The following is a 20,486-nucleotide window of genomic DNA, read 5'->3' on the forward strand; positions in this document are numbered from 1 at the left end:
TAATACATGGTATAACATCAGGATGTAAAGTACCATGCTTATGCTTGGTGCAACCAATTTCAAAGGCATGTAATGACATGAGTGTTTCATTATAGTTATGTGTATTAGTGACAGCTGGAATTAAGGTCATCTAAGTATTCTCATTCCTACTCCCTGCTTTCAATTATCCATAATTAGCTTCCTAAAACTTTCACACTGCTGTTAAAATTTTGTCCACTTAGGGCGGGATTTTCCAACTTCTGGAGAGAAAATCAGGTTTGGTGAGAAAAGCATCTCAATATGCAGAGATGGGCTTTGTAGTGGGGTTTTTCTTCTTCCCAAAATAACACACTTTCCCCAGGAAAATTACTGTGCCCATTCTGGGTTTTTTTTAAACAATACTTAGAGGTAAGGAGCTGAAATAGAAGAGCAAATACCTCTTAGGAAAATAAGAGTTTTGTGAAATCTATGGAAGATCATTAATTATGTATTTAGCTTACAAGTGCCCAAAGACCACCAACAACACAACTTCAGTATTGAATTTGGATTCTCCCTTTGGACAACACTAGGATCTAAGCTGACACTCTCTTGACCAGCCAGATTTTGATCACTGATTTGCATCTTGAATCACTTCATTGATATAATTACTTGCAAACAATGCAGTAATTCTGGATTGTGAGTCAATAATTAAGATAAGGTTCTACCCTTAATCACATACACTATCGATAGCTGTGCTTAACTTTATTTTTAATTCCTGTTTCCACCTCAAGTTCACATCCATTCTCCTTGTTCACATTTTAGAGCTTTTCATGGTGCACACTGGATCAGTATTAGAGTTACTTGTTTATTGGGGTGAGGTGTCTAATGATTTTTCTGGATTTGTACATGCATATTACAATTCTGCTTTGATGAACCAAGAAAAAAATTAAAAATAAAAATCAACTTGCATGCCTATAACTTGAGAAAATTGTATTGCGTTAGTAAGTCAAAGAATGAAACAAGTTGAAGGATCACTGAATTTACATGGGAAAAAAAGTTGGATATTAGGCACATTATTGATAACTAATGATTTCATCCTGAGAATTCATGAAATTTAGATAGAGCTTACTGAAAGTTTGTGCTGTTAGAGGTGATAAAGAGCACTAAGCCACAGCTTCATGTGCTACACTGCATCAACTCACACCAGCATTTAAAAGTGTTTCTTATTTTCTTCAATATTTAGTTTCCTGTGCTACTTTTTCCTGTGCTAGTTTTTCCTCTTTCCATGTGATCCATGGAAACAGGAAAAACTGGAAATAAAATTAAAAATCAAGAAATCATGCCAGTTTTTAAATCCATGCAATATATACCCATACCAATGGTCTTTTTCTTCTTTTAATTTCAATAGGAACTTTTAAAAACAGCATCACAAGTGAGCTGCAGGTGTTTGCTGAGTTTTTTCCTCTCTCAAGAGTACAGAATTTCACCTAAGTCTTTAGGGCCACAATTGTGTATGACAGTCAAGTGTGCTGTCAACCTCTAATTCCAGAGCTAAATAAACATTTTGCCAGGCTGTCATCTTGGCCACTGATCCTTTCCTATTTCCCTCTTGGTTGAATTACAGTGGAAAATCCTTTCTGCTTTGTTTCTAGCCCCAGCTACCCATAGAGGGCACACTCGTCCAAGGGCAATACTTCTTAGTTGTGAAAATCATTTCCTTAAAATTAAGCTTATAAAGCTGAAGTTATCAAATCCTGTAAATTTATTTTGGTATTTTTCTTCTCAAAATCGTCCTCAAATAACTTTTTTTACATAGATAAAAGTTTCTTTCCCCGATTTTACAATACTGTTTTTCATAAGCAAAAAAGAGGAGAGTATTATTTTAAAAGTCTCTAAAAAACTAAATCTAAAAAGCGTAATTATTCTGGCTTTTGTACTATAGATGCATTTGTAAATAAAATTTACTTTAGGATCAGCAAGAAAATCTTTCAATATAAGTTCTACTCTTTTCATCTCATATTGGTTCTATATAATTACTTGAGGGAGCACATATAAAGCCTGGGAATGCTTGAGTTTAAATAGAGACTTAGGTTTTAGATTTTGGGATCTTTATCTGTAAGCACTACCAAATCTATTTTTAAATTTATTGCAGCCAGAACATTCTTACTCAGTTTGGTCTGGGTGCTACAAGACTCTGAAAAGTCCTTGGAAAGATCTGCCTGCTGCAGATACCATAATTTCTGATTTGGCTAATTTATATTAAATTTTAATTTGTTTTAAGGGCTAAGATGGGAAAATAAGTGAGGGTTTTGCACACACAGCAAATGAAGCTACATGATACTTGTAGATACCTAAACTTTTCCATCTGCTGTAAAAATGAGAGTCATGTCAGACTCCCTTGAACTTCAGCACACTCCTTTTTCTGTGATCCTCACAGTCTGGTCTCCCAGAACAAATATTCTTTAGGAGTGTTTCAAAAACCTGCTGCCTTGGGGATCTGCTCCTACAGAATTAACCTTCCGACCCAAGGATCGTAAGGCACTGATGGAGCAAGCCACAGAATTTTGAGCTTTATCTAAACACCCACGTGGAAGGTGTGACAAACACACCTCATGCACAGTTTCACCTGCCTTTGCAGCTATGTGCTCTGAAGGAATTTGTATTTCACCACCCTCTCTCTCCCAAATACACACACTTCTGCTCCCCAGGAAGACCTGAGTCATGTGTGACCCTACAAGGCCAAGTGCTGTAAAACAGCAGCCTCATCTGCTCACTCACCGGTGTTCTTGATGTTTTCAGATAGGCTTCCTTGAAGTTCAGCTGAGATGGAAACCCTAATCAGAACTTTGACTGACCCTTTGGCCCTGCAGAAGTGAGTAATCGGTTCACAACTTATAGGATACAATGTACTTCCTGATATTGGGATGATGCAAGCTTATCCCTGGGTATAAAGCAGAAAGCCTTTCAGTTACAAGCATCCTGTTGAAGGCTAACCCTTCCACCAAATAGGGTTATCAGGAGTCAGAGCTGGGGAGGAGGGAAGGACGTGCAAGACACCTGGTTGCTCCTCTATTTCTTCCCCATCCAATTCATAGTGAAAGATGTATCTTAACAACCTCTAATATCATCACCTGCCAAGGGATAAAACTGCCTCCTTCCTCACCCGTTCCAGTACAGGGACTCAGCAGTGAGCCCTTCAATCTACTGAGAACAGGCACCATTATCAGAACTGTTGTGCAGAATTTTCCTGTGGAATCTCAAGTGCCTCTGCAATACCCGGTAGAGACATTAAATTAAACTCACACTAATTCAGCTCTATCAGACGGCACAAACTTCAAGAGCTGAATTAATGAAAAACCTTTTCCCAAAACCTGTAGTTAAGGATATAGAAGATTCTCTCGTCACTTGAAGTAGCTGAAGCAAGATGTCTGTTTCTAAAAGAGATGTCCTGACACGCAATGCTGAGTTGAGCTGAAAATTACTTGATGAAATTCCATTAATTCAATATAAATATTTGGATAGGCAGTAGTTTTCCAGGGGAAGTATCCAGGTATTGTCTTAATATAATCCCCAACCCCTCTGCCCAGATCCAACCAGTTAGTTCCATGCTGGTTTCAGATGGTGGAAGGACAAGGGGGTAACCCTGTTGCCTTCTGGATTATGAGACAAAAGGCAAAACCCCTGTCAGTCCATTCCATGGCTCAAGGTACTCCAGGAGGGAAAACAAGACACCTCAGCTCTCCCCCAGCCACTCAACCAGCCAAGGAGGGAATAATGCTACCCTCATCCCTGAGGAATGTCCATCCATCCAGCTCACAGCCTGGCTTACCAGCACATAGGAGCAGGAGTGAGTAGGGAATGACAGGACAAAGCCCCAGAAGCTGGGAAAGGGTACAGTGTCCAGCACAAGATTCCACAGAGACATATGGATTCAAACAGGGAGAAGCAGCCACACAGCAGGGCTGGGAAGAGCTCTGGCCAGAGAAGAAGACAGGGAGACAAAGTGCCTAAGAAAGGAGAGGTGTTGCATAGGCTCTCCTCGAAGAGGGGAAAGCCCACCACTTCTAGGAGAAAGTATCAGAAATTTATTGTAGTGGCAAAAAAGTGCCAACAGGTACATTTTACATACCCCTGGTGGGCAGGGTAAAGGCTGATGTCTGTTTCTATTAAGCAACCAGCCATGTACTGAAGAGGTCACCTGCTGTTGTTGCTTGATATCCACCTCTCTCTCACAGCTAGAAACTTGCCAGCCTTCAGCTGAGACAACTTCCACTGAGACTGAGATATTAATTTCAAGCTCTCCTGACTGCAAATCCCCTTCCCCTGGGGTCAAAGATGACTTTCTACTCAAGACACAACACCCCTTCACCCTTCTTCCTGCACACAGGGCAGATACTGCAGCTGCCCAGAGTAGGCGACTAGGATCATCCCAATCACCTGGGTCTATCTGACTGTCACAACTTCCTCCACTCTTTGGCATGCCAGAGATGCTGAAGAAGCAAAGCTTAAAGCTGGGCCTTGGAAGTCTCTCCCAGGATACTGTTAGTAAGAGGATAGTTAGCATCTCCAAGGCATTGTTGGGAAATCCAAAATAATTGATACATTTGGGGGAGAAGAAAAAGAAATCCAGGTCTAGTGAAGGAGTTGGAGAAAAACAGTGGGTAAAAGTTGTGCAGATGAGCCACACAATAAGTGAACCCACTATAAAATAGAGGCTACTTGGAGAAGGAGCTGTAAGGTTGAGACTGTACACTTTTTATCCAGTGTAAGAGGGGACAGTCTGGCACAGAGCATTTTTGCTTGGCAAGGGAAGAGGGACTGGTCTAACTAGAAAAACAGGGAGGCTCTGGTGAGCTGGAATCTCTCTTTCCCTAGTGGCATTCAGTCAAGTCTGATTTTTCAAGAGAGCACAAAGGGAACACTCACAGACACTTACAAGAAGCCAGTCAAGGAGCAAAGACCTTTCATCATCTGTTCCTCAGGTCCCCCAGCTCCACCCCAAAAGACATTTTCCAGACTTTCCAGTCAGCCCTGAGATGTTGACTGGTGCACCAGCTTCATCAGCTCCCTGGCATGATCTGGCTGCATTCCCTCCCACCTTCAATGAGATAAGAGTCAGGAATGTTGTTCACACAATGGGTGTTACTATTCAAATCAGAAAACCAAAGCAAACATCAGGCATTTGCTGCAGGACCCAAGGAAGTCATGATATGAATTCCATATGGAAGCAAAAACATTTTTCCTGTTGAAACACCAGCTCTGAAAAGAGCTCTTTCTGGGTCTTTCTGGAGACAAATGAAGGAGGGCTTCATCAGGAAGGAGTCAGAGAAGGGAACACTTTGCAGGGAGTTCCATTAACTCAGGTAATTTGAATGCTTCTGATTACCTGAGATGATTCACTTCTGTTCACTTTGCACCAAGTGTTGAGAAAGACATTGCATTTATCTGCATTGACTCACTCTTTCACAACATGAGTTTAAGGTATCGTTACTACTATGACAATGGGAAGGCTTGGACATCCAAACCCTGGCATCAGCCAGGGAAAGACTGCAAAGGGTTTTTGGTAAATCCAGACAAATTAGAAAATGTGATAAAGGACTCAACTCTCTCCTCCTCTTATCACAGAGTTGCTGTGAAGGTGCTGAGAATAAAAATGCAAATTGTGAGACAGCTATCTGTCAAGATATCAAGAGGATATGTGTGTCTGGAAAGATTGCTTTGATTTTTATCACCACAAGATGAGTTTTGCTGTTATAAAATCAGACTTAAAAGGAACACACTGTTTCATTACTGCATGGAGTTGCTTTCACAAATGTTACAGACATTCTCAATCTCATACATCCTTGTTAAATGGAACACCTGGAACTAAAACCACAAAAAGTCAAACTTACGGCAGGGACCATTTAGATAAGCACAGTATTCATAAAATTTGAGAGAGGAACATAGAATTTAAAGGCTGAATTGAGGACAGCTCAGAAGAAAAGTTACAGGAATGAAGGAAAGACAACAGTTCCGCGTATGTTTGTTATGGTGTTACTTATCAGGTACAATTAACATGCCCTGATATAATGGTTCTTACTGCTCAACCTGCACTGGTATTTACTGTTACTACTGTCAGAACTGCTCAACACCCAAAGAGGAGATGAGGTTTCTAAAGCATTGGCTTCTATTCAAGTATCTAAATTGATAGTCACATTCAGAGGAAATGTGACTGCATTGGACACTGCCTGAAAAACTCCTTAGCTAAAACTCCTTTCCTTGCCAAAAGAGACACATGTTAAAAAAAAAATGAAGAAGGAATGGGGTGGGAGGAAGGGATACAACTGTACTCAGTGAAGTGTTATTCTTCAGACTCTTCTCAGTCCTTGCCTTCCTTCCCCCCCAGCAACATACAGTGTCTTCTTGGTCATGGAGAACATTCCCCCTCCAAGGTCCTATATCACAGGGTGAAAAGCCTGCAGTCATTAGGTAATAGTTGTAAATTGGTAGCACCTAAGCAAACACAGCTGATGTAAGACTCTGTACATACAGATATGCACCAGAAGCACATCCTGGGAAATCTGGTATGGGTCCCAGAGGACAAAGAGGGCAGAAAGAGAACAGACACATACAGAGAAGCTTGGCTAAAATCACTGAAGCCCTCAGCAGTGGAGCAGTGAAGAGATGCTAGCACTACCTAGTCCCTACACAACACTCTACTTCTCCAGAGCAATGTCCAGCACAGCTCATGTTTTGTTGTGAACAAGTGACATTGCCCTAAATTAAATTATAGTGGGGAGCAAAGCATTGTCCTATTAACTGGGTATCTGTGCATGGTTACCAAACAGGAGGTAAGAGATATACATCGGATTCTGATGAATGAAACACAAAAAGATACAAGTACAATCACATGCTTATTGTTGTATAGAGATGAACTCTGTAATTAGCATCTCTGGGATAGTGTCTCAAAGAGAAAACAAGAGAGGAAATTGCAATGTGTCTATTTATTTCCATAGCTACTGTATGACTGAGAGCCACTCAGCAACCTCTGCTATTTGTAGAAGTGTTTCCCAATAAAACATACCAAAGGCACAGGAAAAGGCCTTGTGTGTTGTTTTCTCAACACACAGTAACAGCCCAACAGGTAGAGTTCCCCACCCTGTAAAGGAAAGGGTGCAAAAGAATGTTTTCCTTAGAGACAATGGGACATAAATCATAAAGCCAGGCTCAGGGCATGGAAAGAGAACACACACAAATGATGAGATTAGTTCATCTGATTAGAGCCCACTGCTAAAAACACCAAGGTTGTGGGTTCAGTCACTGTATGGGCATTTCACTTAAGAAGCTGGAGCTTCCTTTCAGCTGAGAGTATTCTGTGATTCTATGATCAGTGATATAGGAGGAAGCTGAGATTATTTTAAATATCTACTTCATCACTGCAGAAGTGACAGGCTAGAAGATGCCAGATGGCAATCGCTTGGTCTGCCAGGTATAATTATGCCTCTCCTGCTATCCATTTCCCAGGTCCTTCCACTGGAGGGTACACCAGACCCTGTGGTTTTTGAGTGTGCTGTTCACATTAATGACCCTTGTATTATCACACAGTCCTTAATGGAAAGGCACAATGATCCAAACTTACCAGTCTCTCAACCCTCTCGCTCAGGTCTCTAAACCTTCCTGAGGACTGTCTGGAAAATTCATTATTGTACCGGATGCTGGTGATTTTTACATTGGCACTGTAATAGAACAGCTTCTGATCTGTAAGGGAAAGAAGAGCAACAGGCAATACTCAAAGTACCAAGATGAATGAACTTTAGAGAACCACCTGGCACTGACTGGTATCCTGACATCTAGGGAGTGGATGAGCCTTCACTTGTATCCAGCCCATTCAAATACAGCTTCCAAAAGCTAGGAGCAAGCACTCGATTCAGTTAGGTGATCTAATCCAAGTTTTCGCAGCAGTTACATTTCTGGTCAACAAACAGCACTTGGGACCCACACAGAAGCACAAGCTGCAACCTGCTGCTTAGTTTCCTTCCTTCGTGGCCTGTCCACTCAACACAAAGGAAGGAAGCTCCTAGTGATCAGGGAAAAGGAACAGAGAAACACGCCAGAGAGACATGCAGACGGCTCTCTTTGTCACTCATATAAGGGAGACCAGACACTGTGAAACTAGTGGAAGTAAATGAAAACCAACAGAAAGCACAGCCCTAAATCATCCTGCACAGCAGGAAATGTTCCTAGATCTGCAAGGATGCTAAATGAGGAAGGAAAGAGAGCTCTAGAGAAGCCAGTGTTTTGTCCCCAGATAAGCTTTAGACAGACTGGTGAAAATTCCCAGCATCATCTGGCACAACAGGCACAGAGAAAGTTCAACAAGCATAGGAACAGTGATACATTATGCAAAACTTACCATATGCCAGAAAATAAACTAGGAGACCAATGGTGATAGCTGCTGCCAATGCTGTTCCAATAACAATTACAGCAATTTTCCAGGGCTCAAGATGTCTTATTTTGATGGCTGACTGATGAATTCTGGAGAAAAATAAGAACAAAAGGAGATTTTAAAGGGATCCTTTTCTATTTAGGGCTCCCATCTCCCTTCCAAAATGTTAGGCTAAAGTTTTCTCCCTCAGCATTAGTTGACCATTCCCAGCAATATTGACTTCTCACCCAACACTCTTGAAAATGAAACCATGACACAAGACTGTTCTGAAACAGGTGTTGGGATGTGCTATAAGTCAAAGAATGCACACAGGTTTGAGGGTTTTAGGTATTATTAGGGCTGAATCAAATAGAAATCCCACTAAGATTCTTATGTGACTTCAGACTAGAAATTTGCAAGAATAAAACTTATTTTTCAGCTAAGTGAACTTTCACACAGCAACGTATACAGCTTTCAATTGGTTAAGCAAATCAGTTATCAGACACACTGGCAACTTTGCTTCCAAAACTGCTTTGTACAGTAAAATTGGCAAAAAGCACCCCATGCTTCATATAGTACATATCTATACATTATTTCAGCTGCTCAGTCCATTTCAGCCTTCAAAAGAGAGCTGGGGACAAAAAAGAGAAAGAGATATCAGAGGGCCAGCCTCTGTTTCATGTCCTATTCAGACCGAATCTAAACACAAAGGCAAGTACTGCTGTAAGCAGTATTTGCTGAAGTGATAGGATGACAGGAAAGGGCAAGGACATGTGAGTAGAAACCTCACCAGATGTTTCTCTCTCCTGTGCTCTTAAATACATGGGTACTAATCCAAATTAAGTCATGGAAAGCCAATGTACAGTCAGTATTATAAGAAAAACTCCCTAAAAATTAAAGTTAGTTACAGCAAATTCTGTCTTTGAGTCTATAAACTCAAAGACTACTTAAGAACCTTAAAGCCACTTTTCTATTACATTATCAGCCATTACAAAACACAGAACAAGAAATCACTATTTTTGGTAAAGAGTCCTTCTTTCTATTTCAGACACCTCACTAATGCAGACACACACACACCTGTACAGCCTACCCCAGAAAAGCAGGCTGTAGGGATCCTCTCCCAAGGGTGTGAGCTGCTTCAGTGAGTTCCCACATACAAAGTACACACAGCACACTCCCAGAACACACACCTCGTGAGCTAGAAGTTTAAATACATTCAAATAAGTTGAAATAATTGCAAGTGACCCCTGCAGCTGTGTGCAGGAAAGGAACAGCAAGCAACTGTGTATGGCTCATGAATACAAAAGCAGATCATGGTATTTCATTCTAATTCCATTGTGATGCCTTACAACTACAATCTTATTACTTTGACTTGGAAAACAACTGACTCAGGCCAAATATCATGATATGAGATTGAATTAAAATGGGAGTGATAATTTGTCACTTGGATCTGTTCTGACTTGTTCTGCATGTCCTATTTAGTGTTTCCTTCCCTCCTGCTATCCTGTATAACAGCCATTGACCTCTCATCATGTCAAAACTCATTTGTGATTCCATAGCAAAAAAACCCACCCCCAAAATGCCAAACAAAACAAAACAAACAAACAAACAAAACAACACAAACTAACCAAACAACCTATCAAAAAGACCCCCCAAACACAAAGACTGAAATTAAATTGTCCTGTAAACAGTTCAGAGATGAGCACCTCCAAATTTTTTTCTGAGATTATTGCATGAAAATTGCCTTAAAGCTTCAACTGGAGAAATGAAAAATATGGAAATATAAATAGTGAGGACTCTACCTCACTAACAAAAATATTTCTAAGTGCAGCTTTTAGGTGAAATAATAAAGTCAGTGGTGAGTTCAACGTGCAGTTGTTGTTTTATGGTTTGTTGGGGTTTTTTTCCCTTATTCCACGTACTAGACTTTTGCATGGCTTATATGCTTTGCAAATGTGTCTATTATGTTTGAAATGAGACGGAGTTACAAGAAAAGCCAATAAAACAAACACAAAAATGCATTTAACTTAAGGCAACCTGCTCTTGTCTTCTTGTAGATATTCTGATTAAAAATGCAGTTGTCTTGATTAGGCTGCACAGGAGAAGGAAAACACTTGGAAGGTCTTTCAGCTATAATGATCCTGGCATAACCTCAAACCAAAATGCTGGGTTGGAGAAGCCCATCTGAAAGGCTGAATGACACCTCTGCACCACAGCAGATGAGCCTGAAGAAATCAATACCTATCGTTATCAGTGAAAAAGCAGTTTCAGACCAGAAGTAACATGGCTGGGACACAGTTAAATAGAGTACTATAAATCTGAAACCTTTTCAGCATTCCCTTGTATACAGTGTAAAATTTCTTGTAACTCTTATTCTTTATTTCTTCTATTTCAAGTTCCATGTTATCATTAACAAACAGAAGCCCAAGTCCACAACAGTTACTCACATGTGTAATTCTACTCACACACATAACTTTCACCTAACTCATGAAACCTGTCTGAGAATATAATTTGAAAGAGGTGCTCAGGGGTCTCAGCACCAGCTTCTAAACTGAATTTTCTCAAACAAGAAGGTGTTTGAAAAAATTCATCTTAGAAAGTCACTTAATGAGGGAAGAAGGTGCTGCTTGGGATTTGGATGTCTTTTTTCTTGATTTATCATAAATTTTCACCTCTCCTTTTAAATATATAAACAATAGCTGGAAAAAATTATCCTCCACTCCTAATTCCTTTTAAAAATGAAAACTGGTTTTCAAAACAAAAGGTATTTTTGAGCAAAATATCCTTGATTAGGCTGTAACATCTGGATAAACATCTTGAATAGGCATGCTGCAGACTAAGGGGATTTCTAATCCAGGTTTTCAAAGATGTCTGTGAGACAAACCCACAAAGATTACTGAACTGATTTTTTTTTTTAAATTCTCATTAACTTTGAACATTATTTCTGCTTTGCTGTACCTTCTAAAGTTCGTTCCTCAAAAATTAATTATTTTATCTGACATGTCCCACTGTGTAAACCTGAAGAGTACTTAGAGGGATTCAGTACACACAAGAGAAATAACTATGCAAGAACTGAAACAACTGAGATCCATGTGATGACCTGTCAGGACTTGAACACTCTGGAGAGAGCTGATAAAAGTTCAACGCTGGGAATTTATTTTTCTCAGACCAAGAATCAAGCAGTCTTTGCTTACTCCATGGGAGCTATGTGCTCAAAGTAAGGGAACAGGGATTGAAGCCTAGAAGTGCACACTAAGATTAAAAACACTCCAGCTGGGAAGGTCACTGAAGTCCTCCAGAGTAGAAGTAGAAATTTTATGCCTAAACCAAATACCTGAAGATGAAAGCTCCTCACCGACCTCAGAGGGCTTTCTGACAAGGTCCCTTCTGCTTGCAGTTTAAGTGGCCCTTCCCTCTTTCCCAGAAACTCTGCTCTTTCCCAGGGAACCATGCCTGTACAGTAATCTTAAACACACTGCAAACAAGGACTGGATTTCATCTCTTGACAGAAGACTGCCAAGTCTCAGATTAAGATTTTTCCAATGAGGAAGAGGAGTGAAATACTTGCTGGCAAACAGAAACAACAAAAACTGACATAAAATTATTTACACTGACATAACGATTTTACTTCTTTGTCCTCTCTTGGTTTCCTAGTAATTTCCAACATTATCTCAGCTTTTTCAACTGACATTCAGCTAACATTTTCCCAGAAATACCCACTGAGACCTTTCCTGAACAGTGATATATGATTTGGAGCCCTGCATTCTATATTTGGGTTCCTTCACAACATACACAAAGAAGCCTTTCAGGAACCTTTTCCTCAAAAAGGAGCTTGCACCAATGAATACCAGAGCCAGAGGGGTCCCTCCCACTATGCATTTTAGAAGGCATAAGAGGGACCCAGTTAATTATGTCCAAGGTTTAGTAACAGATGAGTATCAAAAGAAAAATGTTAGTCTCAAAGGAAAATTTAAAATATTGCCTAATATCCTAACTTGGGTTTTTAAGGGTGTTTAATAAACAAATGATAAACATTGCATAAAATAAATTGTAAATGTACCTGCCTCGCTGCAGCCTGAAACTCTTAGTTTATAGAAGAAATTAGTGTATTTTACCTACTGAAATTTATATTCACTTCTTGCAAAGAAGCAGAATTAAAACTGTCATCCATCTATGAGTCAAACTGTCTGCTTCAGAGGAAACGCCTCAAAGGTTTTCCTCACCAGGGCTGGAAGCACACTTGGACACAAGTGAAAGACCTCCATTTTACCTGCAGTGAGCTTCATATCAAAGGCAGTGTCCAGCTAAGTCAGCATGCACGAGGAAAGAGAGCACAGACTGCTTTGGAACGCACTCACTGGCAGTGGCTGCTCAAGAAAGGTGCTGACAGAAGAGACTGATGAAAAGCCAAACCCAAAACAGTCACCTAGACATGATGTCTTGTGGGTTATTACATGTCCTTTGCTTTTAGTCCTTCCCATAAGAGAAGCATGTTTATATTGACAAAATTTCTCCACTGTTTTAGGATACATATAGTACCTATCTTTTAAGGTGCTTTGAGGAAAAAAAGCATAAAAATCACTCTAGCAGTAGTTGCAATATTACATTACAATGTAATGTAATATATCAAATATACAAATAGTAGGACAGTGATGTGCTTCAATTTGCTTACTGTAATAAATCTCTGTACTGGCAAATGAAAACTATACTTACCATCACTCCCAAGGAGTTCTGCAAGTCTGATACAGCTCTTCTGCTGGTGTGTATCTGTGACAGCTTATGTCAACTCAGAATCTGACCCAAAGCATCTACTTTCTTCTGTAGTTTAAAAGCTTGTATTTCTGGATAACAAAACATATTTCTATGCTTTATACTTTATGTCCTGGTTTTGACTGGGATACAGTTAATTTTCTTCTTGGTACAGAGCTGTGTTTTAGGCTTAGTGTGAGAATAATGTGGGTAACACAGTGATAATTTAGCTGTTGCTCAGTAGTGCCCACTATCAGTCAAGGACTTTTCAGTTTCCCACACTCTGGCAGTGAGTAGATGCAAAAGGAGCTGAGGTGGATCATGGCCAGGACAGCTGACCTGAACTGGCCTCAAGGATATTCCATACCACCGAGCATCATGCTCAGTATATAAATGGGGGAGAAAGTTGGCTGGAAGGGGCCATTCCCTGCTGTAGCATGGGCTGGGCATTGGTCAGTGGGTGAACAATTGCACTGCACATCAGTTGTCCTTCTCGGGATTTTTCCCCTGCCTCTCTACTACTACTACTACTACTACTACTACTACTACTACTATTATTATTATTATTATTATTATTATCATCATCATCATTATTATCATTATTATTAGACTGCTCTTATCTTAGCCTCTTGGTTTTTACCTTTTTTTTCCTAAATATCCTTCCCATTCCACTGAGATGAGGGGTGGTATTTGTGGGGTGTGAGTGGCTGCATGGCAATTAGCTGCCATGGTTATTGTGGTTAAACCACAATATATAATAGTTGCTAGGCTGGGTAGATAAACAGAGAAATACTGTAATCTAGCAAGGTATTTTCACTGAACAGAGACAGAAAGATTTCTTCATCGGAAAAATGCTGCTGAAATTAGCTCCCTAAAGAGATAGTTCAGCTGATACTGAAACCCCAGGCAACTCTCCACTGACAGAGAAATTGGATAATTTCAGTTCTGTGGAAAATTGTTCAATTCTGTATAAAATCTGTCCCCTTGATATTACCAAATCTGTCCACAGACTACATGAAGCTTTCAGATTGTCTTCTATCAGAAGCGTGTCAAATCAAGCCATCCCAATCTTTGTGTTAGTTTGGCTTCGTTCAAAAGGAGGATCTGTATGTAATAAAAAACACAAACATGGAAGGAGTATATGGTGGAAGCAGAATGCCTTGATTTGCAAAGCTTATGCTGATCCAAAATGCCCATAAAACTGCATGGGGAAGAAAACAATAAAGGGAAACACTTCTGAAATACCCTCTAAAAAGAAGAGCAGAGGCCAGAAAAGCTGCTGGGATTACACTGGGGCTTGCTCAGGGAATGAAGATGACAAGATTTTTAGGCTCAGGAGGAGGTCTTGTCTCATTCTAGTTTTCCTGCCTATAATGGCCAGAAACTGAGGGAAATCAGCAAGGAAACATCAATGGTTCAAATTCCATCTTAGTCAAATCAGGTGTGGTGTGTACCAGAAGCAGAAGTATTTCATTAGGAATTCAGGAAATGCTCTGGGACAAACTGAGCAGAATAGGTTTCTCTTTAGCACCATGCAGGAGCCACATCTGCCTCCTGCAAAAATCAAAGTAAACTCCCACTAATGCCAGTGGCACATGAGTGTCCTTGCACCAGGGCTGGTATCTATTTCCTGCTACACCTCAGCAGTCTATAATTTGCATTCATTTTGCCCACCTGCTGCATGACAAATTGGTGCAAGTGGCACTGCATTTCCAGCTGCATATTCACTTTTAGACTGCCATATACAACACCAGCTACTCTACCTCACCCTGCCAGGGTACGAGATCTTCACAAGGAAGCTGCAGATAGGACACTGCAACTGCTTCACAGAGTGCAGGACACAGCACAGCAGCGGGACAAGACCAGCAAGGCTGTCTACTCCACCCAGTTTTCCTCAGCAGGTTTGCTTCCTGAAGGATTTTACAGGGCACATGTTCCAATTTAGCTTGAAATGCTTTGAAAAAAGGCATCTTGGAACTGGATAAAGCAAATAGTGAAACTCCACTCTTATAAGGGACTAAGGCAGAGGAGGAGGGTGAGCTCAAACGGCAAAGCTTACAGGTCCACACTCAGATCCACATCCCTGCCCAGCAAAGAACTCTGGACATCTAACAGGCAACACAGTGGCTTTGACTAGAACTAAGCAGTTTCCATCCCTTCCCAAACATGCAAATATTTAACTATCCAACACAGATTTCCCCTAATGTACTTTAGATTTTGTAATAATTTAAACAATCATTTAAACAATTAAATCCTCTCCTAAGTAGGAGGCAACCAAACTGTACTCAGAGGTTATTGAATTACCCTCTAGCACACTCATTAAAATTATTTACACCACTGTTGATATTGCAAGGACATGGCAAGTAGATTTATATCTAAGTAGAAAAAAAGGGCTTTTCAATTCTGTTAGGTAGAGAACTCTCATTTAGTTTTTCCTGTTTATGTAACAAACACAAACTGGTAATCACAAGTGATGGGGATTTCTTCTTTACCTGACACTTAGAGTAGCATATCTTTTAAGTTATGGATATTAAATAGGGCAGAAATCTTTGGGTATTGAGCAGGGTACTACTAATCAGCACAGAACACAAAGATGAATTTCATCCTCTCCTGGCAAAGTCAGAACTGTTGACTAAAATTATATTGTTTCCACAAAATGAGAACAATACTTCAGTGGGCAGGAGGAATAAGTTTTGTCCATCCAGAAACAATGTTTCTATTTCAGCATGCCCTGAAATTATTTTAAAAAAACAGCTTTTAAAAATTCTGAGGATAGAAAAAAATAAGTAGTATCTTGCAATCATCCACAGCCATTTGCCTAAAGCAACACAGAAAGAAGACTAATGTTGTAATCTTTAACAATCACACACAAAAATTCAACCATCCAGCCAAATCATTAGGATGTTAACAATAATTCACTTTCTTTTGAATTTTGTTTCTGAGGCCATACTTTTAAGCTTCACCACCAACTGCTGAGACGACAACAACAAAATACAAACTCATGGGAGACTGAGCATCCCCCTACTGCCACATGAATCCAGAATCCAGTGAGTTAAACAGAAGTTACAAATTCCAAGAGGTTTCCTGTACATCTAGAACTAAATTTCTGTTCTAACCTGAGAGATAATAGTAGACTGTTGCAGCTGGAAGACTAGATTTTGTAAAACTACTCTGAACTTTGAAGTGATGTCTGAAATATCGTTAGGTAAAACAAAATTAAGGATATCCAGCATCTCTGACTGCATGAAATACTTTCTGATGCAAGCCACCTACTCATTACTCCCTAGAAATCATGGCCTCTTTGTTAATATACAAGAGTTAAAACTAGCATGATGAACACCTATAGTGTTCCCCTTATGTAGTCGTGATGACAACACTTACTTAACCAGGATTTTTTGCAGGATTTGGGGGAAATTATATTGCAACTAGAGTTGACCAAACCCCATGTTTTTCAAAAATTACATTACTAGCACTTGACTGTGACACAAAAGAACTTCTTGGTTTCTGCACTGCTGCAATAAAAGCCTCCTGCAGGCAGAATAAGATGATCAGAAGGAAGAAAAGATAAGTGTCAACCTGACATCATCTTTCTAAACAAACAGCAAATCATTGTGCTGCTGGCTGTGCTAGAGAAGGATTTCCTTCTGCATTTCTTATTTCAGCCATGTTACTCTTTTCATCCAGACCACAACCTCCAAAACCACCCTTTCATCCTGTAATTTCCTGTTCAGCTTTCCCTCTATTTATCATCCCTTTCCAGGCTGCACATTTCAAACAGATCCATGATGTACCCCAGTCTAAAAGGATAAAAGAAGCATAGACAGAGCACTAAGCATCAAAGGTAGGAGAAAAAAGAGACTTCTCCTCTGGATCTATGTCCTTGAAGCCCTAAAGCTTTCCCATAGGCAGTACCTTTTACCACCATTACATCTCCAAATTAAACTTGCCAGGTTAAAACATGTCACCTACTTTTGAAGATCCCATGGTAGGTCCCGGTAGGCCTGGTAGCCTTTCTGCCCGCCAATGAAGGCTTGACTGAAGTCTGGACTGTGCAGAGAATGGTGCTGGAAAATGCAGGAGTCGCATTGACTGGTGTGATGGGAAGCAAAAGCTGCTGAATGAAGATCCTTCATTGAGGCACAGCTGGTGCAACACCCAGCACCCTGTGGGTTATTGCAAAACGAGGGAACGAACTTCAGAATAAAAACAAACAGAGGTAAGCATGGAGTTGATAAGGAGACCTTATAACCTTCCGATCAGCTCCGCATCAAAGAGCTCCCCAGGCAGAGATGGAGGGAGCAGATAAACCGGCCCAAGCAAGAAGACTTGTTCTTCACTACAGCCAAACAGGAAGTGCGTGAGATTTCCCTTTTCCAGCACTCCCTTTCTGTCCAGCTTTTATTCCTATGGCAGGCCTTGTCCTGAGTGGCTGCACCTTCTACCGCATGCTCACTGTAAAACTCACAGTGGAGAGGAAAAAACTTACACTGTCCCCAATGCTAAGTCACTTGTCTTCTGAGAGAGCCAACACAAAAACAAATATGGACTTAAATGGCTTGGTCAGCCAAGCCTGATCTACCTTGGTGCTCACTCATCCACAGCTATCCTGGACTCCCTTGGCATCAGGGACAAGACAACTATAAGTATCTAGCCTCCTAATTACTTATTAGTCATTTAATGGTTGGCATAACCCCGCCTGTGGAAAATGCTTACTCTGTGAAAAGGGCCACCAATCTCCTTGGAATTCCCTTCACCCAGCACAAATCTCCCAGTGATTCTTCAGAGCCAGCTGAAAAGGGGAAAAGTGGAGATTCACCAGTGAGAAAATGTGCATTTACATTGAAAACCCCAAAACAAAATTACAAGAAAGCAAATCTGTTTCCTGCTGTTTGATGCACTTGCATTTGTGCCAAAAATCTTGAAGCATTTGGTTTTCCCATGAAGTCTCAAGATTTCAGTCTTTTTTGTTGAAACATCCACTATCTTCCAGAAACAGCCTCAGCATAAAGGGAGGGGAGGAAAAAAAAAAAGACAAGAGGAAAATTTGAAGAAATTTTTACGTAAACATACCAAGTGGTTTTCCACCTTTCCCCAAAGTTAGCCATTCACAGGCATTTCAATGCAATTGTAGGAGTGTCTCGGCAGACCATTCTGAGGACAGTGGGAAAAGGTGATCACTGCTGAACAGCATCAGCTGTTTCTTTCTTCATTTGCTTTGACCAAATCACTTGGGGGTTTTTGGCTTCTCTGAGTTCCCTGTGGAAAGGGCATTCACGCAGTTGCCTGCCTTACCAGAGGCTTTACTGACTGAGTACACAGGTACCTGTTAAGTACTAATATCCTCCCTGGGCTGTATCTTCCATTCCCCACCACCTACCCTGTTATTTCCTTTTTCAGAATTAGTAAAACTGAAAAAAGATTGTGCAAAAGGATTCCCCGCTCCACCCAGAAACAAACACATCCCCACAGGAACTCAACCACTTACTTGATGGAGTGATGGAGATTGATTACAAACCAATTCAATGCAGGAGTCAAGAAAATACCTTAGAATTCCTTGTTGGGGTTTTTTCCTCTTTTTTCCCCCTGGTCTTCTCTTTGTTGGTTTTGTTTTTGTTTTCTTTTTTATGCTGAGAAAAAGTGGCCCCTGAAGTACTTACCCTATGAGATGCGGAGAATTCTCCCTGATGTGCGCAGAAGTTCAGTGGCAAACTCTGACCACCTGTATCAGGTAAAAAACACATTACAGGAGAAGTAGGTTTTCGCAAACAGCTAGATATTGAGACATAATTTACCTGAAATCTTGAGCTCTGAAACAAGAATGAAAAACATTCATTAGAATTGCAAATGTTCTCAGGAAGAAGTGCCAGAAAAAAGGAATTGGACAACAGATGAATTAACTTCTGGTAACTCTCAGATCACACTAGAGACACAGTATTCCTATTGTTATTCCAGAGTATGAATAACAAATATATTTCTAATAAATTATTCCATTTTCTTACAATCAATAATATTTTGCAACTTGCCTAATAAAACTTTAATTTGTTGCCTTTGTTTGCAAATTAATTAAACTTTAAAATGAACTGTCCTGCAGAACAGTGTGAAATAAGGAAATACACTTCCTTCTTTCAGATGATGCAAAATCAATTTACACATACAGGTGACCCAGAAATAATGGTGCAGACAGACCAAGAAAAGACAACAATTAACAAATAATTTTCCTCACAGTAAATTATCAAGTTGTTAATTGTTTGGTATTAGGGTGTCATCCAGTAAGCTGGGCAATTAGTAACCTTTTTCGGTTAATACTAGGGAAACAGTATGGAAACTAGCTATCAAAGCATGGGGTGGAAATCCAAGAATGTGGGTGCACAGGATTTTTGTGAATGAAAGTGTAAAAAGGTGTAATGACCATCCTCTCTGTTTAACCCTGCAAAGTCAGCCCAGCCAGTCAAACAGACTGCTTGCCTAAGAATGGTAATAACAGACTACCTGGGTTTGTGTTTGCGTACTTACACAGGGTCACGGGCTCTAGAGACAAAGAACACCTTTTGAGAAGACCACTGTCCAGTTCTGTAGTAATAACATCTTTGGAATTCACAAGCAATGATGTTTTGCATATCTGTCTACCGGTTACACAAGCCAGGCCATTAATTTCAGACCAAAGACAGCAGTCAATCATTACTTTTAAACTGAGAAGTGAGTGTTTCTGTCAGTGATGTTTGACAGAACTGACAGAAACTCTGTTAAACTGCCTGTATGTTAAACAATCTGAATTAATTAAAGCTGCTCTGAGCAGGGGGGTTGATAAAATGACCTCTGTATGTCCCTCGCAATCTAAATTACTCTGTGATTCTCTGTGAGCATCTGACAAGACCAAACTGGTACACTGCAAGGAAATCATTCCCTTGGACAAGTGCACTCCTTTTTCCATCAGTACATCTGGACAGCTCAGTTAGAGCTTCAGGCCTCCCCCTCCTGAAAAACACAAAAACATCTTGCATTTGGCCTTCAAAAATCAGCAGAAGCTCTAAATGAGCTGCATTTCATTATACTTTTCAATTTCAGCTGTTGTCATGCTACACAACTTTACCCAAAAAAAGTCACCACTTTATTATCCCATGCTTTCCTATGCTACATGAAATGCCAGCCATGGCTTTTTATAACTGATGGGAGTTAATAACTAGTAAGTAGAAAAACAAAAGCAGAAAATCCATTAAAAACAGAATTATTCTCCAGAGCCAGTGTGAAGGCTGGGAGACAGGCCAGGGCCTTTATCTCGAGCCTTGAAAAGTCGCTTGGGGCAAGATTTCATTACATGCCCATGCAGCTTTGAGATACTGAATGCATGGAGATTCTGGGATGCTACAGCAATGGC

General features: G+C 40.3%; 1 protein-coding gene across 1 annotated transcript in view; it reads right to left on the reverse strand.

Annotated features, from left to right (window-relative positions):
- The window catches only part of LOC134044510 (transmembrane protease serine 11E-like), a 39,729-nt gene extending 22,485 nt beyond the window's left edge, over positions 1 to 17,244 (reverse strand). Inside the window, exons 1-3 of the mRNA XM_062493748.1 lie at positions 17,081 to 17,244; positions 8,351 to 8,472; positions 7,577 to 7,695 (exon numbers count right to left, since the gene is read on the reverse strand). Coding sequence (XP_062349732.1) covers positions 7,577 to 7,695; positions 8,351 to 8,472; positions 17,081 to 17,244 — 405 coding nt within the window. The remainder of the gene's footprint in view (positions 1 to 7,576; positions 7,696 to 8,350; positions 8,473 to 17,080) is intronic.
- Between the last annotated feature and the right edge of the window lie 3,242 nt (positions 17,245 to 20,486).

Source organism: Cinclus cinclus, chromosome 5 (genome assembly GCF_963662255.1).
Source record: "Cinclus cinclus chromosome 5, bCinCin1.1, whole genome shotgun sequence".
In the NCBI taxonomy this organism is placed as follows: Eukaryota; Metazoa; Chordata; class Aves; order Passeriformes; family Cinclidae; genus Cinclus; species Cinclus cinclus.